The sequence below is a fragment of the Rattus norvegicus genome, chromosome 17 (genome assembly GCF_021556685.1).
Source record: "Rattus norvegicus strain SHRSP/BbbUtx chromosome 17, alternate assembly SHRSP_T2T, whole genome shotgun sequence".
NCBI classification, from domain to species: Eukaryota; Metazoa; Chordata; class Mammalia; order Rodentia; family Muridae; genus Rattus; species Rattus norvegicus.
Genome location: NC_141550.1, coordinates 67,925,579 through 67,952,128, shown reverse-complemented (window position 1 = coordinate 67,952,128; position 26,550 = coordinate 67,925,579). Strand labels below are relative to the sequence as shown.

Here is a 26,550-nt window from a genome sequence, read left to right as displayed (position 1 = left end):
CTCCCCTTGTCCTCTGGTCTCCTTCCTCTCCCACAGGACTTCTTTTTTCTCTCAATGAGATGCCCCACCCCCAAGTACTTCCTCATTTTGCTGGTTGTTGCTCTGCTTTGTTCAGTTTTGGTAATCAACTGTTTTAGGATCGCCTGCACCGGCATGGGTTGGAATTATTTACTTGAGCAAAGGCAACTTCCCAGTGGCCCCTGGACAGAGGATTATGACCCCTGACTCCAGCAGCCATTCACTGCCTGCAAATACTCAAGACAGGGTGGAACCTTTTAAGTCATTCTCAATCCATGAAGACATATTGATAGACCCAGACTGAGATACTGTGATCAGTTTTATCATGTGTTTTATACGGTTTCCCATTGGGAAAGCATTCACTTGCTGTGTGGCCACTGCCTTCACAGTGGGGAAAAATATCTTTAAAAGAATTGTTCCTGGGGTTGGGGATTTAGCTCAGTGGTAGAGTGCTTGCCTAGGAAGCGCAAGGCCCTGGGTTCGGTCCCCAGCTCCGGAAAAAAAAAAAAAAAAAGAGCAGCTCTCTGCTCCCAGACCCGGTGAGAGAGAGACCCAACCGCCTGGTCAGGTGGGCACTCCTGAGGCTGCAGAGCGGAAGAGACCACCAACTCTGCTCACCCCTGCCCACATCCCTGGCCCAAGAGGAAACTGTATAAGGCCTCTGGGCTCCCGTGGGGAAGGGCCCAGGAGTGGCAGGACCCCTGTGCCTGAGACACCGCCGGAACCTGAAAGAAACAGACCGGATAAACTGTTCTCTGCACCCAAATCCCGTGGGAGGGAGAGCTAAACCTTCAGAGAGGCAGACAAGCCTGGGAAACCAGAAGTGACTGCTCCCTGCACACACATCTCGGACGCCAGAGGAAAAAGCCAAAGACCATCTGGAACCCTGGTGCACTGAAGTTCCCGGAAGGGGCGGCACAGGTCTTCCTGGTTGCTGCCGCTGCAGAGAGCCCGTGGGCAGCACCCCACGAGCGAACCTGAGCCTCGGGACCACAGGTAAGACCAAATTTTCTGCTGCAAGAAAGCTGCCTGGTGAACTCAAGACACAGGCCCACAGGAACAGCTGAAGACCTGTAGAGAGGAAAAACTACACGCCAGAAAGCAGAACACTCTGTCCCCATAACTGACTGAAAGAGAGGAAAACAGGTCTACAGCACTCCTGTCGCACAGGCTTATAGGACAGTCTAGCCACTGTCAGAAATAGCAGAACAAAGTAACACTAGAGATAATCTGATGGCGAGAGGCAAGCGCAGGAACCCAAGCAACAGAAACCAAGACTACATGGCACCATCGGAGCCCAATTCTCCCATCAAAACAAACATGGAATATCCAAACACACCAGAAAAGCAAGATCTATTTTCAAAATCATATTTGATCATGATGCTGGAGGACTTCAAGAAAGACATGAAGAACTCCCTTAGAGAACAAGTAGAAGCCTACAGAGAGGAATCGCAAAAATCCCTGAAAGAATTCCAGGAAAACACAATCAAACAGTTGAAGGAATTAAAAATGGAAATAGAAGCAATCAAGAAAGAACACATGGAAACAACCCTGGATATAGAAAACCAAAAGAAGAGACAAGGAGCTATAGATACAAGCCTCACCAACAGAATTCAAGAGATGGAAGAGAGAATCTCAGGAGCAGAAGATTCCATAGAAATCATTGACTCAACTGTCAAAGATAATGTAAAGCGGAAAAATCTACTGGTCCAAAACATACAGGAAATCCAGGACTCAATGAGAAGATCAAACCTAAGGATAATAGGTATAGAAGAGAGTGAAGACTCCCAGCTCAAAGGACCAGTAAATATCTTCAACAAAATCATAGAAGAAAACTTCCCTAACCTAAAAAAAGAGATACCCATAGACATACAAGAAGCCTACAGAACTCCAAATAGATTGGACCAGAAAAGAAACACCTCCCGTCACATAATTGTCAAAACACCAAACGCACAAAATAAAGAAAGAATATTAAAAGCAGTAAGGGAAAAAGGTCAAGTAACATATAAAGGGAGACCTATCAGAATCACACCAGACTTCTCGCCAGAAACTATGAAGGCCAGAAGATCCTGGACTGATGTCATACAGACCCTAAGAGAACACAAATGCCAGCCCAGGTTACTGTATCCAGCAAAACTCTCAATTAACATTGATGGAGAAACCAAGATATTCCATGACCAAACCAAATTTACACAATATCTTTCTACAAATCCAGCACTACAAAGGATAATAAATGGTAAAGCCCAACATAAGGAGGCAAGCTATACCCTAGAAGAAGCAAGAAACTAATCGTCTTGGCAACAAAACAAAGAGAATGAAAGCACACAAACATAACCTCACATCCAAATATGAATATAAAGGGAAGCAATAATCACTATTCCTTAATATCTCTCAATATCAATGGCCTCAACTCCCCAATAAAAAGACATAGATTAACAAACTGGATACGCAATGAGGACCCTGCATTCTGCTGCCTACAGGAAACACACCTCAGAGACAAAGACAGACACTACCTCAGAGTGAAAGGCTGGAAAACAACTTTCCAAGCAAATGGTCAGAAGAAGCAAGCTGGAGTAGCCATTCTAATATCAAATAAAATCAATTTCCAACTAAAAGTCATCAAAAAAGATAAGGAAGGACACTTCATATTCATCAAAGGAAAAATCCACCAAGATGAACTCTCAATCCTAAATATCTATGCCCCAAATACAAGGGCACCTACATACGTAAAAGAAACCTTACTAAAGCTCAAAACACACATTGCACCTCACACAATAATAGTGGGAGACTTCAACACCCCACTCTCATCAATGGACAGATCATGGAAACAGAAATTAAACAGTGATGTCGACAGACTAAGAGAAGTCATGAGCCAAATGGACTTAACGGATATTTATAGAACATTCTATCCTAAAGCAAAAGGATATACCTTCTTCTCAGCTCCTCATGGTACTTTCTCCAAAATTGACCATATAATTGGTCAAAAAACGGGCCTCAACAGGTACAGAAAGATAGAGATAATCCCATGCGTGCTATCAGACCACCACGGCCTAAAACTGGTCTTCAATAACAATAAGGGAAGAATGCCCACATATACGTGGAAATTGAACAATGCTCTACTCAATGATAACCTGGTCAAGGAAGAAATAAAGAAAGAAATTAAAAACTTTTTAGAATTTAATGAAAATGAAGATACAACATACCCAAACTTATGGGACACAATGAAAGCTGTGCTAAGAGGAAAACTCATAGCGCTGAGTGCCTGCAGAAAGAAACAGGAAAGAGCATATGTCAGCAGCTTGACAGCACACCTAAAAGCTCTAGAACAAAAAGAAGCAAATACACCCAGGAGGAGTAGAAGGCAGGAAATAATCAAACTCAGAGCTGAAATCAACCAAGTAGAAACAAAAAGGACCATAGAAAGAATCAACAGAACCAAAATTTGGTTCTTTGAGAAAATCAACAAGATAGATAAACCCTTAGCCAGACTAACGAGAGGACACAGAGAGTGCGTCCAAATTAACAAAATTAGAAATGAAAAGGGAGACATAACTACAGATTCAGAGGAAATTCAAAAAATCATCAGATCTTACTATAAAAACCTATATTCAACAAAATTTGAAAATCTTCAGGAAATGGACAATTTCCTAGACAGATACCAGGTATCGAAGTTAAATCAGGAACAGATAAACCAGTTAAACAACCCCATAACTCCTAAGGAAATAGAAGCAGTCATTAAAGGTCTCCCAACCAAAAAGAGCCCAGGTCCAGACAGGTTTAGTGCAGAATTCTATCAAACCTTCATAGAAGACCTCATACCAATATTATCCAAACTATTCCACAAAATTGAAACAGATGGAGCACTACCGAATTCCTTCTACGAAGCCACAATTACTCTTATCCCTAAACCACACAAAGACACAACAAAGAAAGAGAACTTCAGACCAATTTCCCTTATGAATATCGACGCAAAAATACTCAATAAAATTCTGGCAAACCGAATTCAAGAGCACATCAAAACAATCATCCACCATGATCAAGTAGGCTTCATCCCAGGCATGCAGGGATGGTTTAATATACGGAAAACCATCAACGTGATCCATTATATAAACAAACTGAAAGAACAGAACCACATGATCATTTCATTAGATGCTGAGAAAGCATTTGACAAAATTCAACACCCCTTCATGATAAAAGTCCTGGAAAGAATAGGAATTCAAGGCCCATACCTAAACATAGTAAAAGCCATATACAGCAAACCAGTTGCTAACATTAAACTAAATGGAGAGAAACTTGAAGCAATCCCACTAAAATCAGGGACTAGACAAGGCTGCCCACTCTCTCCCTACTTATTCAATATAGTTCTTGAAGTTCTAGCCAGAGCAATCAGACAACAAAAGGAGATCAAGGGGATACAGATCGGAAAAGAAGAAGTCAAAATATCACTATTTGCAGATGATATGATAGTATATTTAAGTGATCCCAAAAGTTCCACCAGAGAACTACTAAAGCTGATAAACAACTTCAGCAAAGTGGCTGGGTATAAAATTAACTCAAATAAATCAGTTGCCTTCCTCTATACAAAAGAGAAACAAGCCGAGAAAGAAATTAGGGAAACGACACCCTTCATAATAGACCCAAATTATATAAAGTACCTCGGTGTGACTTTAACCAAGCAAGTAAAAGATCTGTACAATAAGAACTACAAGACACTGAAGAAGGAAATTGAAGAAGACCTCAGAAGATGGAAAGATCTCCCATGCTCATGGATTGGCAGGATTAATATAGTAAAAATGGCCATTTTACCAAAAGCAATCTACAGATTCAATGCAATCCCCATCAAAATACCAATCCAATTCTTCAAAGAGTTAGACAGAACAATTTGCAAATTCATCTGGAATAACAAAAAACCCAGGATAGCTAAAGCTATCCTCAACAATAAAAGGACTTCAGGGGGAATCACTATCCCTGAACTCAAGCAGTATTACAGAGCAATAGTGATAAAAACTGCATGGTATTGGTACAGAGACAGACAGATAGACCAATGGAATAGAATTGAAGACCCAGAAATGAACACACACACCTATGGACACTTGATTTTTGACAAAGGAGCCAAAACCATCCAATGGAAAAAAGATAGCATTTTCAGCAAATGGTGCTGGTTCAACTGGAGGGCAACATGTAGAAGAATGCGGATCGATCCATGCTTATCACCCTGTACAAAGCTTAAGTCCAAGTGGATCAAGGACCTCCACATCAAACCAGACACACTCAAACTAATAGAAGAAAAACTAGGGAAGCATCTGGAACACATGGGCACTGGAAAAAATTTCCTGAACAAAACACCAATGGCTTATGCTCTAAGATCAAGAATCGACAAATGGGATCTCATAAAACTGCAAAGCTTCTGTAAGGCAAAGGACACGGTGGTTAGGACAAAACGGCAACCAACAGATTGGGAAAAGATCTTTACCAATCCTACAACAGATAGAGGCCTTATATCCAAAATATACAAAGAACTCAAGAAGTTAGACCGCAGGGAAACAAATAACCCTATTAAAAAATGGGGTTCAGAGCTAAACAAAGAATTCACAGCTGAGGAATGCCGAATGGCTGAGAAACACCTAAAGAAATGTTCAACATCTTTAGTCATAAGGGAAATGCAAATCAAAACAACCCTGAGATTTCACCTCACACCAGTGAGAATGGCTAAGATCAAAAACTCAGGTGACAGCAAATGCTGGCGAGGATGCGGAGAAAGAGGAACACTCCTCCATTGTTGGTGGGATTGCAGACTGGTACAACCATTCTGGAAATCAGTCTGGAGGTTCCTCAGAAAATTGGACATTGAACTGCCTGAGGATCCAGCTATACCTCTCTTGGGCATATACCCAAAAGATGCCTCAACATATAAAAGAGACACGTGCTCCACTATGTTCATCGCAGCCTTATTTATAATAGCCAGAAAATGGAAAGAACCCAGATGCCCTTCAACAGAGGAATGGATACAGAAAATGTGGTACATCTACACAATGGAATATTACTCAGCTATCAAAAACAACGAGTTTATGAAATTCGTAGGCAAATGGTTGGAACTGGAAAATATCATCCTGAGTGAGCTAACCCACTCACAGAAAGACATACATGGTATGCACTCATTGATAAGTGGCTATTAGCCCAAATGCTTGAATTACCCTAGATCCCTAGAACAAACGAAACTCAAGACGGATGATCAAAATGTGAATGCTTCACTCCTTCTTTAAATGAGGAAAAAGAATACCCTTGGCAGGGAAGGGAGAGGCAAAAATTAAAACAGAGACTGAAGGAACACCCAATCAGAGCCTGCCCCACATGTGGCCCATACATATACAGCCACCCAATTAGACAAGATGGATGAAGCAAAGAAGTGCAGACCGACAGGAGCCGGATGTAGATCGCTCCTGAGAGACACAGCCAGAATACAGCAAATACAGAGGCGAATGCCAGCAGCAAACCACTGAACTGAGAATAGGTCCCCCGTTGAAGGAATCAGAGAAAGAACTGGAAGAGCTTGAAGGGGATCGAGACCCCAAAAGTACAACAATGTCAAGCAACCAGAGCTTCCAGGGACTAAGCCACTACCTAAAGACTATATATGGACTGACCCTGGACTCTGACCCCATAGGTAGCAATGAATATCCTAGTAAGAGCACCAGTGGAAGGGGAAGCCCTGGGTCCTGCTAAGACTGAACCCCCAGTGAACTAGACTATGGGGGGAGGGCGGCAATGGGGGGAGGGTTGGGAGGGGAACACCCATAAGGAAGGGGAGGGGGGAGGGGGATTTTGCCCGGAAACCGGGAAAGGGAATAACACTTGAAATGTTTATAAGAAATACTCAAGTTAATAAAAAAAAAAAAACATATATAATTTTAAAGTAAAAAAAAAAAAAAGAATTGTTCCTAGCTGAGAATGGTAATATACGCCTTTAACCCTAGAATTTAGGAGGCAGAGGCAGGCAGATTTTTATGCATTCCAGGACAACCTGGTCTACATAGTAAGATCATGTCGTCTTAACAAACGAATAAAGGAACAAACAAGAATTATCCCTACTTGGGGCAATTACATAGTAATCTTACAGTACATTTGAAAGGGCAAATGTTTAATTCTAGCTACGAAATTTAGCTGATTATATAAACAAATAACAATAATTTGTCAAAATAGTCTGAAGCTTTGTATTTCTTCACAAGTCTATTCAAGCCTTTTAGAAAGCGCCCATTATCTCCTTATAAAATAAGTACTGGGTGCCCTAGAAACTAATTAAGGAAAAAAACTACAGAAGTGTTCTCCATTAAAGAGAGACATATGTTGTATAAGAGACTTCTATGTAAGATAACTAAAAAGTCAAAAGTGGTTACAGAGTCATCCCCAAAATGTGGAGAAAACCAAACGATTTCATCAACCAAAAGAAAAAAAAACCAACACACACCAAAGATTTTAGTCTTAGGGCTGGAGAGATGGCGCAGCATTTAGCAGCATTTGCTACTCTTGCAGAGAACCCCAGGTTCAGTTCCTAGAACCGGTGTCAGGCACCTCACCACCCCCGGTAACTCCAGTTCCTCCAGATCAACTTCCTTCTCTGGCCTCTGCAGGCCCATGCACACATGTGGCACACAGACATACACTCAGGCACACACACACACACACACACACACACACACACGCGCGCTCGCGCGCACACACACACACACCATAAATACATCGTTAAAAGAGTCAATTCTAACCGGAGGGAAAGACTATGTGGATGTATGTTCAGATCCACATTTCCCCTATCAAACTCATGCCAGCTTTGAGAACCGAACACATCTACACGGACTTCAGAAATGCAGAATAACATCTTCTATTGCAATGACAATTATCTCAAGCAACTGAAAATTTTCTCTTACATTTTACCTTTCTTAAGTCCCTTTGTAATTTGATATTTCGATTATTTCGATGCTTAGAATTTCACTTGGTATATTCTCCTAAGTGACAATGCTAATCTTAATTTTAACGGTGTTACTATGAGGATGTCACTAGGTCCTTCCAGCAATTACGTTTTCGTTACGACTTGACTTACCTGGAACCCCTGCCTCACTTGAACTCAGTTGACCAGCCGTAGAGGCAAAAGGCAGGACTAAGTCTGAAGGGATGAGTGAGAAGACAGATGGCAGGTCCACGTGGGCAGGAAAAGGGGCAAAGGGCTTTTAAGGGAGCTGTGTTGACAGTAGGGAAAAGCTGTTAGGAATTGTAGTTCAGTCTTTGATGTACACATTGCGTGGTCAGATGATAGGTCAATAGGGTGGTGCTAAGTTGTTGAGGTAAATATTAAAAAATGCTAAACCTATTATCCAGTGCTAGTTCGCCCACCCGTGGGGTCACATGGCGCTGTTGGGTATCTATCTCAGCGACTCCACGCTGCCCCCAAGTCCTCTTAGACCCAGGCAGTCCGCTAGCTGTTCCAGTATGGCACCTTGCCACTCTGATCCCAAGAGTCAGTTCTGGCACCCGTGGGGCTATACGGAACTAGTCATAGTATCTTTGATTATTATCTCTCCTAGCAGTTCTCTGCTAGCCGTGAACTCCCTGGTCCCAGCTACCTGGTAAAATCAAGACTCAACGAACTGCAACCCAACAATCAGATATATGTGTTAAATTCCCAATCCACAATACATCCACACAATAAACTCATAACCCATTGATAAGGGTGTAATCCGTCCATTCAGATAAGATAAATTTTCCTACACAAATCCATTCCTTAAGGAATATACATAACTACCTTGGCAATTCAAGATCACCCGGATCTAGGTCATCCTTCTTGCTCTCCATCTCGATTCTCCTCCTCCTTCCCCTTCTCTCCCACCTTACAAAAGCTTTCTCCCCGCCTTATTATTTTTTTACTGTATTTTTTACTGTACAATCATGGCCTTGACCTAACCTGTGCCAGCCCTCACTTGCATATAGACATCAACCTACACTAGGTTATTATGGGAGTTACACCCTTTCCTTGGCCTGTTGTGTTCAGTGAGTTCTTGGATCTGTTTTCTCTGATACTATTTTAATATAGCCATGTTCCCCTGTGGTCCCAATTAACCCCAATATATTTATTAGGTACCTTTCTATTCCCAGGAATAGGTCATCTCTGCATGTCTGTGCATGTGGGCAGTGTTGAGCAGCAGATGCCCTTCAAATGCTTACCCAAATGCAGTCATAGTCCCTCTTCCAAATGTAGGGGAAGGCTGCTTCCCAAATAGAGTCTCTGTCTGAAGCTCTGCTCACAAAACCCCATTGTTGTGCACTCTTTGGAATGACAGTAAGAAAAGCCTGCTCCCAACAGAGAGAAACTCAGTGACACTGCATGATTTTGATTCTTAATCCTTTGAAGTATCCATTGAAGAACCTGGCCAGCGAGGTTCTTGTTACTTTTACTTTCTTTGAACTCAATAGCTGCACTTCTTTGCTATTATCTTTGAGAATAAATATCCGGGTGCAATGGCTGTTCCAGGTTGTCAATTTGACTATATCTGGAATGAACTATGATCCAGAATTGGAGGGCTCAACTGTAATCCAGATCTTGAGTCTGGAACACACAAGTTCCTGACCTGGATCTTCACATGGAGATCTTGACACACAGTGGCCATGAAAAACTTAGGCCTAGGCAAGTAGTACACAGCCTTAATTTGGGAAACCAAGGCAAGGAGATCTCTGAGTTCAAGGTCAGCTGGGACAGATCCAGGCATGGTGGTACACACCTTTAGTCTGGACCACACCTTCTGCTGGAGACCTACATAAGGACATTGGCCGAAAGATTTGCTCTTCTTCACCTGCTTGCATTTACTTGCCAGCACATCCCTGGGAACTCAACTTCTACAGAAGACCAGCTGAAACAACTAGCCTTGTGGGACTGAGTAACTACTAGATTCTTGGACTTCCTAGCTACATCTGACCATTTTTTGGGTAGTTGGACTACAGACTGTAATCACAGTATATTCTCTCAGTATAGAGAGACATTCCATAAGTTCTGTGACTCCAGAGAACCCTGACTATTACACATGTAATCCCCCCAATTAGCTGTGAGGACTAAAAGCATGCTGAGAGGTTGACTGTAGTTAATTCATAGTAAGGGAATACTAAAGGTCTTAGGGGAGAAAAATAACTTTTACTCTTATGAGCCTTTACACCTAGATGCGTTTCCTTTCTCTTTTTGTTCTGATCAAGAATGACGAGAGTGTAAAGATTGGTGAGAAAGTCTGGAATGCCTGGAGGACTGATATAACACTGGGACAGCCAATGGTATCAGTCACAGGCTATATTATTCTCAGGGTAGGACTACCCTGTCTTGCTACCCTATTTCAGGTATCCTCCAGACTGCTATGCCCACAAATCTCTAATCACAGATGTTTATGCCCTATGGGTATTCAACTGAACTTTCATGGCAACTGTGGGTATTAAGGTTGACAGAAAACTAAATTAGGGATGGGCAAGATGAATCAGTGGGTAAAGATACCATCAAGGCTGATGACCTGAGTTCAATTCCCATGCCCCTCAGGATAGAAGGAGAGATCCATCTCCTTCCCACTGTCTTCTGATCTCCAGATCTGCACTGTGATACAGGTAACACACACACATACTCTCTCTCTCTCTCTCTCTCTCTCTCTCTCTCTCTCTCTCTCACACACACACACACACACACACACACACACACACACAAATAAACATAATATTTTAAAGGCAGAACGAGAATACAATAACCAACTACCACATGTTCAACCTCTCTCAGCTGTCCATCCTGACCATCCTCATGCTGACATACGAAAGTGTGGCCTCAGTATTGGTCTGAGCCTTAGCCTCTGGCTCTGACCAGTTTCTTCCGTTTCATTTGTGTCACATGCACCAGCTTATGCTTCACGTTTTCACTGCTTTGCTTCCTCACCATATTGGACTCTGACCCTCTGAGATCATGAGCCAAGCCAGTTAAGCAGTTTCAGTGCTTGATGACAATCATATAAGGGGAATTTAATATACATTAATAGACAGGGTGAACACACAATGGCCTGTGTGTGTTAAGGGGCAGACGTCAAAATATGAGCCACAGTTACCAAGCATGGTAGGTTGAAAAGTTGGGAGGTTGAGGAGGAAGAATTTTGAGTTCTAGGCTAACCTGGGTTACATAGTGTGATACTATCACAAACAAACAAACAAACAAACAAACAAACAGAGGTTAGACAAAATGAAATGAAATTGCTTTACAAACACAGGGTTTAATTTAGCAAGATGTAAAATGTAAGCAAAGGTTGTTGGGGGTACCTGGAAGAGAATGGGGGACAAGAGACACGAAGAAAGACGCCAAGACAAGAGTCTGATCAAGGCGACAATTATATTTTTCCCAAAGCTGAATTTATACCATAACATGAGTAACAGAGCGGGGGGGGGGGGGGACTGTGAAACGTTTATGTAGGCCAAGGACACAGTATTCGTGTGGTCAGGGAGTCGGCTGATGTTGACAGGATGTCAGAAAGGTCACAGGTTTGTCATATTATTAGTCAGCAGGAGAGCTTATTCGTATCATTCATCCTGACCACAGATTTGTATTAGTCCTCTGCAGCTCGCTGGGGATTCTCCATGAACCCAGTCATACTTAATTCTAACCATAATAATAGCATCAACAATGGAGGGCTTCAAGGGCATCGCTTCCAACAGTAAAATCCGTATTATTTTTTTCATAAATGGTGTTCTCTCCTCCGTAAGAAAAACAAAACAGCTGGCTAGAGACTGGAGTTCAAAGTGTTCTTTTGAGGACATCAAAACACTTTGTCAAATCAACTACTTTAAAAAGTATATTTATTTAAGTGACTGCTCACTCATTTACCCAACTGATTTGAGTTTGACTGCGTGACTGTGTTCTATACAAATAGTTAGCATAGCAGTGAAGACAGAGGCTCCCAGCGGACAGGTTATCTATCCAGTGGCTGCAAGTCAGAGCAGGATACAAGTTAAGTATTAGCTAGGTACTCTAGTCTTGCCAAATTTGGGTGCTTAACAGATTATTCTGGATTTAATGTTCTTACGGTTTCCTCCACACAAAGCCTCAGGCCTTTGAGAGGACTGGCATGCCTGCCATTCAAGGGCTGCTTCCGGTGGTTGTGTAACTTCAGTTCTTACAACGTTGACATCGACTCTATCTTTAGGGGATCTTTTCTTCTTTAGTTCCTCTGTTTCTAATTTGGGGAAAACAATGCATTTCTTTCTCACACCGAGGCAGTTGAAAATAAAGAAATGAAGCAACTGGGGGGAAAAAGGCAAGAAACCACGGGATGGGATTGGTTGTTGGTAGCATGTTTGCGCGCTGTACGTGAAGCTGCAGGTTCAGCCTCCAGCACCGAGCAGGCATGCTGGTGTGTGCCTGGAATCCAAGGGCCAGAGGAAGTCTAGGCAGGAGGATCAGAAATTCAAAGTCATCCTTGGCTACACGAGAAGTTTGAGGCTGGTCTGGGATACATAGCTCTGTGTCAAGAAAGAAAAGAAAAGAAGATTCAGAGATAATGATAATGATTTTTGGCTTTCTGGAAAAGAAGAGTCCTTTCCCTGTTTTGGTCCGGGTGCATAGCTAACATCTGAGCTGTGGGTCTGCCCTGAGCTCAGTGCTGGACTGGGGCATCCTCACAGCCAGTGTCTGATTTCCTGTTCCTCATACTCTGTATATCTTGTCAAGCTCTATGAACTTGGTCGCTTCATCTAAGTAAGGCCACCATGCATACAGGAACTGCTCCACGACGAATCTCAGCCAGGGGGTGACTTGGACTTCACCCCGGGCCCCCCTTTCTAGGAGCTCTTCCAGTTCCTCTCGAGTCAGGTAGCTGAAGCTACTGACTTCACTCGGATCTGCACAGATCTTGACGTCTTTCTTGATAAGCAGAAGGTAACAAACTTCGTGTTCTCCCCAGACTGCATCAGATTTTGCCTTATAATGATACCTTGTCATAAACACGATGTCCTCTAGAGAAACCTGTGATAGAAATGGATACAACGAGAACAAATGCAATGGTGTAAAATGCAGAATACATGGAGAAATAAAAGCAAATATATGTGTTCTCAAGAGACATTAACAACTTTGTTTAGTAGTTGGTAATTGATTAAAGCTTAATTTGGTTGACTGATCTGTTCATTTTTTTGTGATTGTAATATATTTTATAAATGATGGATTTTTTACAGTATATTCACACACGTGTAAAATATAATTTACACACACACCGTTTAACACCACTTGCCTCTTTTTACAATTCTTGTTGTTACCCTCTTTCCTAACCACCAATCTTCTGTTTTCACCATAAAGACACACACACAGACACACACAGAGACAAACACACGTACACACAGATAAACACACAAACACACAAATCTAGATTCTGTTTATGAAAGAAAATGTGATAATTGTCTTTCTTAGTCTTGTTTTGTTTGGTGTGATGATAACACACATAAATTAATGATAAAATAAATTTTAAAATATTTTTAAAAGAATATATTACACACGCATATCCCCCACATTTGTTTTAAATGATATCAACCTTTCATACATCCAATCCAGTCTACTTCTACACTTTGAGTGCTGTGACTACTGTCCCAAGAAACATACACATGTATCTTTGTTGTATGTGTATAAGGATTCCTATGGGCCTGTGTACAAGAGCTATAGAACCAGCTCAAATGGAAGTCTTTTTTTTTTTCTTAACAAGCAGCAACATCTTGTTTGGCATTTCAATGTAGTTAGGGTAATCATTAGGGTAATGGTTATGATGTTTAAGTTTCACCCCATGCCCTTTAATATACATTAAAGATATAAGACCCGTATGAACTCCAGACATGAAGGGGAGAGATATACTTCCACAGCACTCTTTGCCATTTTTCTTAGAAGTTTTCAGATGTGCCATAGGGAGTGGCATGAGCTTGCATCATCTCTAGGCATTTTCTTTGGTACTCACAACACAACACTGGTGTAAAAAGAAGGGAAACAGGGGCTGCTAAATAGGGCTCGGGCTTGCTTTATTTCTCATGGGAACACAGGGGCCCCCACACTGATACTGGAGAAGATGATGCTTGGCAACTGCTTGGCATAGACAGTTATAGAATAACCCAAACATCTGTGTCTCTTTCTTCTAGCTCATGTTGAGGTGCAGATATGGAAGAGGAAGCCTTATCGAGAGGCCCCGAGCCAGCCTGAAGGACTGCTATTTAAAAGACAGTTCTTCAACCTACTACTGTGTCTTGATTTTGCCAATAATTATTTCATTAAAACTTTGGAAGACATATTTATCATCAATAGATTTAATCGGTGACAGAGCTGTTTAATCTGTCCTCCTCTGCCTTCTCTATCCTTGCTGACTTCTTTAGCCAGTTGTCTCAGCTCGTGGCAAGTGCTTCATGCACTTTGCAAACAGACTTGAGTCCTCAGAAATTTACAAAGGACTCAGAGGCCTTATCTAGAGCACTCGTAAAATGCTGATCAACATTCAAAGCTGTGTTGATACGTTGGACAAATTTACCACGTACTTCCAAAAGTCATTGTCCATGTAGTGTTGGCGTGTTTTCCGTAATCACTCCCAGGCCCTTGCTGTGGATGAGAGTCCTCTGTTCCTGAGTCATTATGAGGTAAACCAGTAGACACGGCGTGGTGTAAGTCATACATGTTTGCCATGTCATGTTTCTCTTGGCAAGTAATATGGCATTCCACATGCAAGAACTGTAAGGGGCCTGCTGTTGTCCGTTGGGGATACTCATGATCACTTTAGTATACGAACTTGTATGGATTTTCAACACTGAAATTCTTTATCTTTTAGTCCACCTAGAACCTTTTTCCTATGTGGTGATAATTTGATTTTTTTTATAATAAACATGAAGTTTCTTGCTTGCAATAACCCCCTGCTTCAGTTGGAAAGGGAGACTCCAAGATTCCCTAAAAAAAAACTTTAAGAGAAAAAAGTCCCTTAAACTCTTCAGCGTGAGCCAAGGAGTTAACAACCCTGTGGATTTCTGTCTGGTTTAGGTCTTCTCCACCACAGTCATTTTGATTTCTTGGAGCAGCTCTGGGAAAGGGTGGTTTGAAGGAGTTCAACCATGGATTGGTGCCGCGTGTCTAACCTTGGCTCTGCTCTTTCTGCCAGATCAGCTTCTGTCAACTTATCCTTTTTACTAAACTGGGTAATGACACACCTATTTAAGCAATCCCTTTAATCTCAACCTGGCTACTACTGTCTGCCTAGGACTCATTTCTCAGTCTCCAGGATGCTCTTGTGCCAATGTACAACATGTTTTCCAAACCAAAACCAGACAAACCACCTGGTACCTTTGTAAACTCTTTCTCTACGAAGTTCAGGGTAGACCACGCATAAAGCCCAGGTAAGAGTTGGTCATTCCACATTGCTCTCCTGACATATTCTAACACGATGGCTTCGGTCAGTTGGGCTTTTATTCCATGTCTCATTGAAATCTACTACTATTGGTTCCAAAGACATTGTACTAGTGTGGAAACCTTATAGTTTTTTGTAGGTCCAAAGTCAAGGATGAAGTGAGGGTCCAGAGGTGGGAGTACCTTCTCACATAGCAAGAGATAATAAGTATTTCCTATAGAAGTCTTCATTCTATTTTTTTGAGGAGTTTCCATGCTGATTTCCATGGTGGATACACTAGTTTACACCCCACTAGCAGAATAAGAGGGCTTCTTTCTTTCTAACCACATCTCTGTCAGCATTTGCCATTCTTCCCAAGAAGCCATTTTTGATAGTAATAAGACAGAACCTCAGTGTATTTCAGTTCTTCAGTTATATTTCCCCCAAGGACAAAGAACATTAAAGACTTACAGGCTATTTGCACTTCTGTTATGAACTCGGGTTCACTCATTTGTCAATTTGCTGTTGAGATTGTTGGCCTTTTTTTTCTATACCTTAATTTAGACAACTAAATCTTAGTTAGACCCATTGAAATGGCCTGAATCCTTTAAAGAAGAAACTATTCCACCCCCTATTTCAGAGATCACCATGCAAGCTCAGCAGTTTTCTATGGAAAATATCTATCCCCTCTCAAGCCCCTGCTCCAGTGGATAAATGAAGGGATGTGCACAGCCAATCCTAGACATTCTTTTCAGTGCATATTTGCATATTTTGTGAAACCTCAGAGTTTTCCCAAAAGCCAGATTCCTCAGTAGATTTCACCTTGCCCAGATATCGAATTCGCCAAGCCCTACCACCTCTTTCTCACAGCCTCTGGGGGAGCTGAGGCCAGTGGCACAGACATGACTACCTGGTCCTGGGCGATGCCCAGCTCAGCCTGCAGCCGTCTCAGGGCTGCCCTCTTCACTCCCAAGGCGTCCTTCTCCTCCATTTCTTCAGGATTACTCAGTGGATGACTAGAACAGGAATCACTAAAGTACCCTGGAGAAAAGACACATGAGAAACAATTTTTTTTTTGGTTCTTTTTTTCGGAGCTGGGGACCGAACCCAGGGCCTTGCGCTGCCTAGGTAAGCGCTCTACCACTGAGCTAAATCCCCAGCCCCGAGAAACAATATTCTTATTTGTCCCTGGAGATACAATAGTTGCAACAGAACTGCAGCCCTCACAGGATCATCAAGGCATGAGAGAGGAGAGAAGGGAAGGGAGTCAGGGTCCTTGCTTCCAGGGCTGTGATGTTGTTAGTTGAAAAACTAAGTGTTAGTTGAAATTCCTGGACAGATCACACCAAGCCAGCTCAGTTCTCCCTTTGGGAGGGGAAGAAGCGAGGAAGAGAAAGAGAGAAGAGAGAGTTGTGTTGGAGATTCCACTGAATCAAATCGTGTAGGCCTGTTCTTGTTAAGCCACTGTGAACCTACCAGGGAAGGTAAGCTTCGTGTCTGCTCGGCGCTGAATCAGAACTTTCTTCTCTGAGTTGAACAAAGCAACACTGAAGGCTCGGTGCAGCAGCCCTGAAAAGGCAAAGGTCCTCGTGTGCGCATGCGTGACAGACTTGTGACGGTTGCCTACATCCTGTCTTCAATCTCCATGTTTCCAAAGAGACCTAGATGCTTCTAGCAGTTGCATGCTTCATAGGACCAAGGTTTCATACCATCTAGCTATTAAAATTTATTTGACAAACTTGTGAGGGAAAACCAGATCTAGATGCTAGCGAAGCAAAATCCGCACACAAAGATTTTATTCAGGATTATTGTAACTGGGACAAAAGAGACCTCGGTATAGATTTGGGACCAACTCTGAGCATCAAATGGACACTTAAAGTCAAGTGACAGAGTGGAGGTGAGGGGAAATGTCTAAATGGGAAGAAAGACAAGGAAAAAGGAGAGTTGGGAGAAATTGGTACGTTCAGCTGGCCTTGGAGATCCATGAAGTTTTGAGGCAGAGGTAGGCAGGTCTCTGTGAGTTTCAGGTCTGCCTGTAATTCCTAGCAAGTTTCAGACCAGCCAGGACTGCACCATGAGACTCTGTCTCAGAACAAACAAATAACACCTAGATAATCCAATACCCCCTGTGATAGGGCTTGAAAACACGATTGAGTTTCAGGAGGGGGAATTCTTTTTGATCCTCACAGGATTCTTATCCCATAGGATTTTAGAGGGAAGTGCGCAGCTGCCTATAAGGTTCAGAATTCTGATGCTGGATGGTTTAAACAGACAATCTTCTGTCCAAGTCGCCTCCTCATTTTCGTCTTTGCCTCTTTATCAAATAAAAAGGGAGAGGAGGAGAAAGGGAGGGAAGAGGGAATGAATGGAGAGGGAGTGAGAAGAGAAAAGGAGACAGAAGGATAGGGAGAGGAAGAGGGAGAGGGAGAGGGAGAGGAAGAAGAGGGAGAGGGAGAGGGAGGGAGAGGGAGAGGGAGAGGGAGAGGAAGAAGAGGGAGAAGGAGAGGGAGAGGGAGAGGGAGAAACTATTGCACAGTAGACAAAACAAAACTACCTTTCTCAATGTTTTTATTCTGATGGCAGTTCCTCTTAGTGTCTGCACCAATGACCTTATCGTTTTCATCAACAATAATCAGCATCTCGTCTAAACGCTGCAGCTGGTGTTTATCGATCCAGTCAACAGTGACATCAGACATGTCTGCTAGCTGTGATCCGACCTGTGTAAAAGAGTAGCACCATCTACTGTTTTGCTATTCGTTATCAGACACCTCCAAGGTCATCACACACCTTCATCCCTCAATGACAGAAAACACTATCTATGGACGCAATATCGTTGTTAGGTACCAACGGGGCATGTATGTTTCCAATTGTATATTTCTGTAGAGAAGATCTTGATGACTTTCTGAGTGAGAACATAGCCCTCAAGGTCCCTTGAGTCTTTTCAAAGATGACCCAAAGGTAAATCTCCACAAAATGAATGAATGCCGAGGAAAAGTACATGTAATGCTGTTTGTGACATATTTCAAAATGAAGGCCTGGCGGTTGGAACAGACCTGGAGACATTCTATATAGTCTTTTCAGAAAGACATGTTCACCCATAGAAAGGCTAGTGTCTCCCTCTTACTGTCTGTCTTAGTTAGGGTTTTACTGCTGTGAACAGACACCATGAGCAAGACAAGTCTTGTAAGGACAACATTTAATTGGGGCTGCCTTACAGGTTCAGAGGTTCAGTCCATTATCATCAAGGCGGGAACATGGCAGCATCCAGGCAGGCATGGTGCAGGAGCTGAGAGTTCTACATCTTCATCTGAAGGCTGCTAGCAGGATACTAGATTCCAGGCAGCTAGGATGAGGGTCTTAAAGCTCACACCCACAGTGACACACCTGTAACAGGACCTCACCTCCTAATAGTGCCGCTCCCTTGCCCGAGCATATACAAACCTTAACAATGTCCAGATGAAAAGATAAAAGAACATTTTGAAATGGGGTTGGAGAGATGATTCAGCAGTTATGAGAGATTATTTCTCTGGGAAAGGACCCAGGTTCAGTTCCCATCACCCTATGGTGGCTCATAACCTGTAGAACCAAATTAAGCACAGAATGTACTACAGGCAAATTCACTCAGTATTCTCTATCCCTTTTCAACGTGCTCCAGAGCATAAGAGAGGGAATGTTGTCACTGGGTTAGTGGAGGAATCTGGATCTGTAGAGCACAAAAATACAAGTCATGAAGAGAAAGAATGAGAGGAGAGAAGGGAGAAGAGACAGATACAGAAGGAAGAAGAAAGAAAGAGATAGGGGTGGAGATCGTGGTTGAAGAATACAAAGAATTTTCCTAAAACAGTTTTCACAACTTTTTTTTTCATTGCTGAAGGGAACCCTGGGCCTCACTAAGGCTCTATCACTGTGCAAGATTTCCACTGTTATGGTTTTCAGAGTTGCAGTTCATAACCAAGATGGTACACATGAAAGCCTTAGAAGAGGATTTATAAAATCAGACGATTACTAGGAAAGCTTGTTATGTTATATGGAGACAAACTAGAAGCAGCAGAAAGAGTATGAGCTATCAAGGGGAGATAGAGAAAGACAGGGCTAGAAGAAAAGCAAGCAATTGGTGGGAGAGTGAAATTTCAGTGGATAAAACTCGGGGTTGCTCTTCCCGAAGACATGGGTTCGATACTCAGCTCCCACATTTTGTCTCACAAGAATCTGTAACTCAGTTCCAGGGAATCTGATGCTCTTTTCTGACCGTCACAGGCACTTGGGTGCATGTAGTACATAGACAGCCATGTAGGCAAAACACCCTCACATATAACATGATAATAAAATGTTTGAAACAAAGATTAAGAACTGCAAAAAGACTGGGTTAAAAGGATTAGACAGAGCAGTGCATATATGAGGGGGACACATGCACACAAAAACAAAACAATAAAAAACAAAACAAACATGTGTACTTTGAAAAACAGTAGCCCAGCTTATGCTTGCTGGGTGTGGTGGCTTACACTTCTAATCCTAGCACTCAGGAGGCAGAGGCAGGTGGATCTTTGTGAGATTGAGGCCATCCTGGTCTACAGAGTGAGTTTCAGGACTGTCAGGGCTACATAGAGAGACATTGTCTCAAAAGAAAAAACGGAATTAGTATTATTGAATTCAGACGGATAGGGCTGGGAGAGGTTCAGTAAGTGAAGCGCTTTCTTCTAGGGGAGACCCTGTGAAGAATTGATATCCTTTTCCATGATTTATTTGTGAGGCCATGGTGGAATTCTGGCAATGAAACCCAAAGCTTCACATGTGCTAAGAAAGTGAACGGCATCTCCGTCCTATTTTCTTTTCAAATGTTTGGTCGAGCTCTCCAGTGAGGCCACCCTGCGTATCCTTTCTCTGCGGTAAGATTTTAATTGCTCATCTCTTAAAGATGTATACAGGACTGGATTCACATCCCTGTATCAAGCAATTATTTATCAATTCCATCACTAATTTTAAAAATATGGGGCTGGAGAGATGGCTCAGCGGTTAAGAGCACTGACTGCTCTTCCAGAGGTCCTGAGTTCAATCCCCAGCAACCACATGGTGGCTCACAACCATCTGTAATGGGATCCAATGCCCTCTTCTGGTGTGTCTGAAGACTCTACAGTGTACTCATATAAGTAAAATAAATATATCTTAAAAAAAAAAACTGCCCTCTCTCTTTCTCTGTTCTGATCTCTCTCTCTCTCTCTCTCTCTCTCTCTCTCTCTCTCTCTCTCCCTTTTATTAACTTGAGCATTTCTTATTTACATTTCGAATGTTATTCCCTTTCCCAGTTTCTGGGCGAACATCCCCCTAACCCCTTCCCGCTCCCCTTCTTTATGGGTGTTCCCCTCCCCATCCTCCCCCTATTGCCGCCCTCCCCCCAACAATCTAGTTCACTGGGGGTTCAGTCTTAGCAGGACCCAGGGCTTCCCCTTCCACTGGTGATCTTACTAGGATATTCATTGCTACCTATGAGGTCAGAGTCCAGGGTCAGTCCATGTATAGTCTTTAGGTAGTGGTTTAGTCCCTGGAAGCTCTGGTTGGTTGGCATTGTTGTTCATAAGGGGTCTCGAGCCCCTTCAAGCTCTTCCAGTTCTTTCTCTGATTCCTTCAATGGGGGTCCTATTCTCAGTTCAGTGGTTTGCTGCTGGCATTCGCCTCTGTATTTGCTGTATTCTGGCTGTGTCTCTCAGGAGAGATCTACATCCGGCTCCTGTCAGCCTGCACTTCTTTGCTTCATCCATCTTGTCTAATTGGGTGGCTGTATATGTATGGGCCATATGTGGGGCAGGCTCTGAATGGGTGTTCCTTCAGTCTCTGTTTTAATCTTTGCCTCTCTATTCCCTGCCATGGGTATTCTTGTTCCCCTTTTAAAGAAGGTGTGAAGCATTCACATTTTGATCATCCGTCTTGAGTTTCATGTGTTCTATGCATCTAGGGTAATCCAAGCATTTGGGCTAATATCCACTTATCAATGAGTGCATACCATGTGTGTTTTTCTGTGGTTGGGTTACCTCACTCAGGATGATATTTTCCAGTTGTTCTGATCTCTCTTAAGTCACGTCCCTTTCCTCTCTCTCCTCATGAGAGTTGGGCATATCCTAAAAAAAATGATCCTATCAATGTGAAGGCAGTACAGATGTTTTTCTTATTGACTTTTGGTATTTTTTTAAAAAGCTAGTAGATCACTTTAGAGAAGTTTTTATTTGCAGAAAAATGAGGAGAAAGCACATTTTCATGTAGTCTCCTCATATGCAAGCCACTCCTGTCCCTGTTATTGCTACTTTGCTTTAGTACGATACATTTATTATTACCAATGAACCTACAATGACACCTCAGTGTCATATAAGGTCAACAGTTTACAAGAAGGCTAATTCTTGGTGTACTTTCTTTAGACAGATGTATAATGACACATACTTGTCATTGTAGTTGCACACAGAAGTTTCACGGTTAATCAGGGATGAACCTGATTAATGAGTCAGAGTTTCTCTGAACAACCAGGATTACAATCCCAAAGGTATCCTCCCTACTCCGACATCCTCCCTAATTTCCAGCCCATCACCATTGAGCTTTTAACTGCCTCCATTTAAAAGAATAGTTTTATTTTATTCTATGTGTATGGGTGTTTTTCCTTCATTTTTAAAAAAAGATTTATTTATTTATTTCAATTATGTGAGTACACTGTCACTGTCTTCAGACACACCAGGAGAGGGGTTCGGATACCATTACAGATAGTTGTGAGCCACCATGTGGTTGCTGGGAATTGAACTCAGTACCTCTGGAAGAGCAGTTGGTGCTCTTAACCACTGAGCCATCTCTCCAGCCCTTCCGTTCAATTTTTATGCACAGCATATAAATTCATGGTTTCCCAAAGGCTAGGAGAGGTGTCAGATCCCCTGGAACTGGAGTAACAGATAGCTTTGAACTGCCATGTGAGTGCTGGGAACAGGTTTAGATCTTCTCTAAGAGCAGTCAGTGCTCTTAACCACAGAGCCTTCTCTCTAGGTCCCTAACTTTCTCTATTTTAATATGTTAAATTCATTCTCTGAGATTTTCATATGTGCATATAATGTATTTCTATCTTGTTTGCCTCGTATTCCCACCAACTCCTCCTGGATTCTCTCTTCACATTCCCCTCCAACCTCACGTCTTTCCTTGTTTGGTTTTGTAATGTCTTGGGTGACACCGCCTTTTCTTTTCCAGAATGTCATGTGTTTGGGACAATATGCTATGTTTCCTTCTGAATTGAGAAGGTTGTCTTTATTCTTTAAGTGGCTGACTCTTTAAAACACAAAAAGGTAAAGTAATTCGGAAGGACAATCAAGGGAGATTCTGCATATCAACCTCACACTGCCGCACATGTGCACTTGAACCCATACAGACATGAGAACACACCCGTGAACACATGCATGCAGAAGTTTCTTTCTCTCCATCTCTTTGTCTCTCTCTGTCTCTCTCTGTCTCTGTCTCTCTCTGTCTCTCTGTCTCTCTGTCTCTCTCTCTCTCTCTCTCTCTCTCTCTCTCACACACACACACACACACACACACACACACATGAGAAATGAAAGAAGATTAGAATAGATGCACGCATGTCCCTGTGTCCACATCCTCTATCAGAACGTGGCCATCCTAACTCGTGGTACAGCTGTCTCTGTTGTCCTCAAGCCTTTGGGTCTGATGCCATGATGTCAGTTTCTGTTACAGTGTTTTCTTACCATCTTTATTTAGTGGTTTGCTTCCAAAGCCATTGATTTTCCCGATTCTATTCTCTTCTCAACCGATTGATTTCCTCTCCAACCTTCACTTTCTTTCTTTTTTTCTTGAGGTTAGTTCCCTCTTCAATTTCTGATTTCTTGAGGTGTAAATTGTTATCTGTCTGAGGTTTCTTATGGCTTTTAGAGTTTTGTGTACACATGTGTGAGCGTGCTCTTGTGGGTACAGGTGCATGCACCCATGGCATGAATGTGGAGGTCAGAGGACAACCCTGGGTGTCTGTCTTCAGGTGACCTTTATCTGCTATTTGATATGGGGTCTCTTATTATCCTGCATCTGTCCCTACTAGCAAGCTTCAGAAGGTTTTGTCTGTTGCTTTCTCCTGTCTCACCATCACCAGAGGTACAAGGCTGCCACCACACCCAGCTTTTCAATGTGGAATCTAGAGATCAGAACTCCACTCCTCACTCTATGGAGGTAAATAGTCTACAACGGTGCCATCTCACCAACCCATTCGACCTTTTTTTCTGATATGGGCACTCATAGTTATAACTGCTCCCCCAGCATTATTTATCAATATGTTGTGGGTGTCCCTCACTTGATTAAATATATTTCGCTAATTTCCTTTGTGATATCTTTGAATTGTAAGTTACCTAGAAGAAGTGTGTGATTTAGCTTCCAAATGTTTGGATTTTATAAATTTCCTCCTGTTATTGATTTGTGGTTTAATCTTATTGATCTCATATGATTTTGTTTCCCTTTACAGTTATTAAATTCTATTCCACGTCTCAGCCTATCCTGAAATGTATTCATACACATAAAATTAAAAAAATCTAAATGAACAAAATTAATCAGCAGAGTAGTCTTCAAAACTGAGATTTTTTTGGGAGGTGGGGGGTTCAAAATAGGGTTTTTCTGTGCAGCCCCATCTGTCCTGGAACTCACTCTGTAGACCAGGCTGGCCCTAAACTCACAAAGATCTGCCTGCCTCTGCCTCCTGAGTTCTGAGATTAAAGGTATCTTCCACCATTGTCCAGCTAAAAGTGAGAATTTTTAGTATTTACGGGATCTCTCCTCCCCTCTAGCTTTGATTCTGAAATATGTCATAACCATCTTTTTCTTTGATCTAGAATTCTGCCATGATTAGAGAGAAAGAATGACTAGGCAAGGTTGGAGCAACATGAAAGCAGATGGTTGAGAAAAGTGTGATTTTTTTCCCCTCAGAGTTTATCATTAGTTCTGACATGACCTCTAAGTTTTTCTTAGTTTTCTATTTATTTTTAACGTCTCCTTGAATGATTTTCCTTATTTTTAAATTTTAATCACAGCAGCCTGTTCATGTGTGACCTTCAGTTAAAACTTTCAGTAGAGTGAGGAAAAGAAATCCCAACCATACAGGGTCAAGGGTTTCCCCCATAAGGCAGGAAGAAAGCCAAGTTCTTTGTAGATAGCCTTCCCATTTTCCCCAAATCCTCATGAGTTGAATTAACATAATCATAAAACACAGGAGCAGCTAAAGTACCAAATTACAGTTTCCCCTGCAACCATTTCCTCTTTTTGTCAAATTAAATATCAGAGTGATGACAGATGAAAGGTTCAAGTGAGCACACAAACAAAAGGATACCTTAAATCGCTTATTGAAAGCAGCAAAATGGCACCCAAATACATCTGAAAATCGAGCTCAGAGTAAACCATCAGCAAAAGAGTGGACCATCAGCAAAAACATGAAGGTCCCAGCCCAGAAAGAACTCCCTAACAATCCACTTGGGGTGGCAATATCAGATGGTCACGAGGTCCCGTGCTGGTATCCGGTGTCTACCTGGGTGACTCGTTTGGTGATCACAGATTGTTTGGCGTGCCCAGATTTATCCACACAAAACTGTCAACACAAAAACGAAACTCTCAACTCCAGGGGAATAAGATATTATTATCAAATATGAGTGATCACCAGGTGGGAACACAGATTCCGGTTATCTCAAACCTCATGTTCCACTGTGAAAGTGTAGTCACATGGGATTTTATTAGTTATAGAACAAAGTGAGAAAAAAAATAGGGACCTTTACCAAACACATTGGTGGAGGACAATAGGTAGATATGAACTAAGGAAATCTCTGTTAATGACCCAAATATTTTCCAGTGATATTCTTTGGCTTTCAAACTGCTGAAGGCTAGTGTTTTTCTAAGAGAATTGGATAGTAACAGATATAAAAGAATGACATAGAAGAATGGCTTCCAAAGGAACTGAAATTAGCCCAAAGTAATTGGCTCTAACCTGTTATATTTTAACTCTATAATCATAGGTTCCATCATTTGACCTTGTAGAATCCTTAACATATGGGGCTCCTCAGTATGTGTTTGTCAGATAGAGTTCAAAAGGCAAAGAGATTCATTCAGGTCATGTAAAGGCGAATGTGTCAGTATTTAGTTGAGCCAGCCTCTCCTAGCTCCACGGGGATGGGAGGATGATTAGAAGACCCATGGCAACACCTTGGGAAAAAGAGGCAAACCTGTTTATGGAGAACATCTGTGGATGTTAGCAATCTAAGTAAAGCAGTGCCTTCCCACCATTGCATTGAACTCAACATTGGTCTTTTGACGAAGCAAGTAATGGAATCTTTTCATCCTGTCTTGTTACTTGCAAACATTTTGCTTTAGTATCGCTTTCATTGCTGATTTCTGGTTCAGTTTTGGCTGGACATCTGTGGGCCCTCGGAGATCCTTCCATTCCTCGGTGAATAAATACAAAGATTGTATCACATGGGTGACATACTGCTAGCCTCTGAGTGTTTATAGAATTGGAGAAACAGTTGGAAAAAATCAGAATTTTTAAGTGGTATCCTGCCTGCATGAAAAGGGGCTTAACCTCCCAATCCAAAAGGGTATCAAATGAAAATTCCAGTGCAAGGGATGGCATCATTCCCTGTGAAGTGTTGATCAAGAAGACCCAAAGGCCCCTAAAATGACAGAGTATCACTAATGCTATTGGTTGCATGCCCGAGCTAGATGGTACAACTATAGGCTTAAGATCATGTAGTATGTGAAGAAGACAACCTCAGACTGAGCTGAAAGCTGCCTTCTGAAGGGTGACTTTTATGGTCACTGGAAGTTATTATTATCCAAGATGTCAAGGGAGCATTTTCGACAACTGTTCTGTGCAGGGGTGGACCTTATCAACATGAACAATAAGATTTGCCATCTAGTACAGTAGTGGCATAGGTACAATGGTTATGAACAGAGCAACAGATTCCTGGTTGGGTTTAAGAACTGCTCCATAAAGGAAAGTCATGTCTGGCACTGTAGTCAAGGACAAACTTGTGATTTGTGAAGTCCTAGGCCCCATTATGGAAGCAACAGCGACTGTCTGGTTGAGTAGGGTACCTGTCAAATTGTCCTCTCTCTAAACATTTGT

At 42.2% G+C, this 26,550-nt stretch overlaps 1 protein-coding gene across 1 annotated transcript; it reads right to left on the bottom strand.

Moving 5' to 3' along the window:
* Window positions 1-11,393: 11,393 nt before the first annotated feature.
* Window positions 11,394-18,112, bottom strand: LOC148000238 (isopentenyl-diphosphate delta-isomerase 2-like). Its single transcript, XM_087591931.1, has 4 exons — window positions 17,971-18,112; window positions 16,893-17,039; window positions 16,327-16,457; window positions 11,394-13,039 (listed from the first exon to the last, which is right to left on the bottom strand). The coding sequence occupies exons 1-4, from the start codon at window positions 18,110-18,112 to the stop codon at window positions 12,722-12,724; spliced, it is 738 nt and encodes a 245-aa protein (XP_087448057.1). The 3' UTR covers window positions 11,394-12,721.
* Window positions 18,113-26,550: the final 8,438 nt, after the last annotated feature.

Excerpts from the sequence above, each read along its gene's own strand:
- LOC148000238 (XM_087591931.1), bottom strand. The coding sequence starts at position 18,112 with ATGTCTGATGTCACTGTTGACTGGATCGATAAACACCAGCTGCAGCGT. Across the intron at positions 17,040-17,970 it reads GAATAAAAACATTGAGAAAG|GCAACCGTCACAAGTCTGTC; the intron begins GTAGTTTTGTTT and ends GACAGGATGTAG. Across the intron at positions 16,458-16,892 it reads CACGAAGCTTACCTTCCCTG|GGTACTTTAGTGATTCCTGT; the intron begins GTAGGTTCACAG and ends TCTTTTCTCCAG.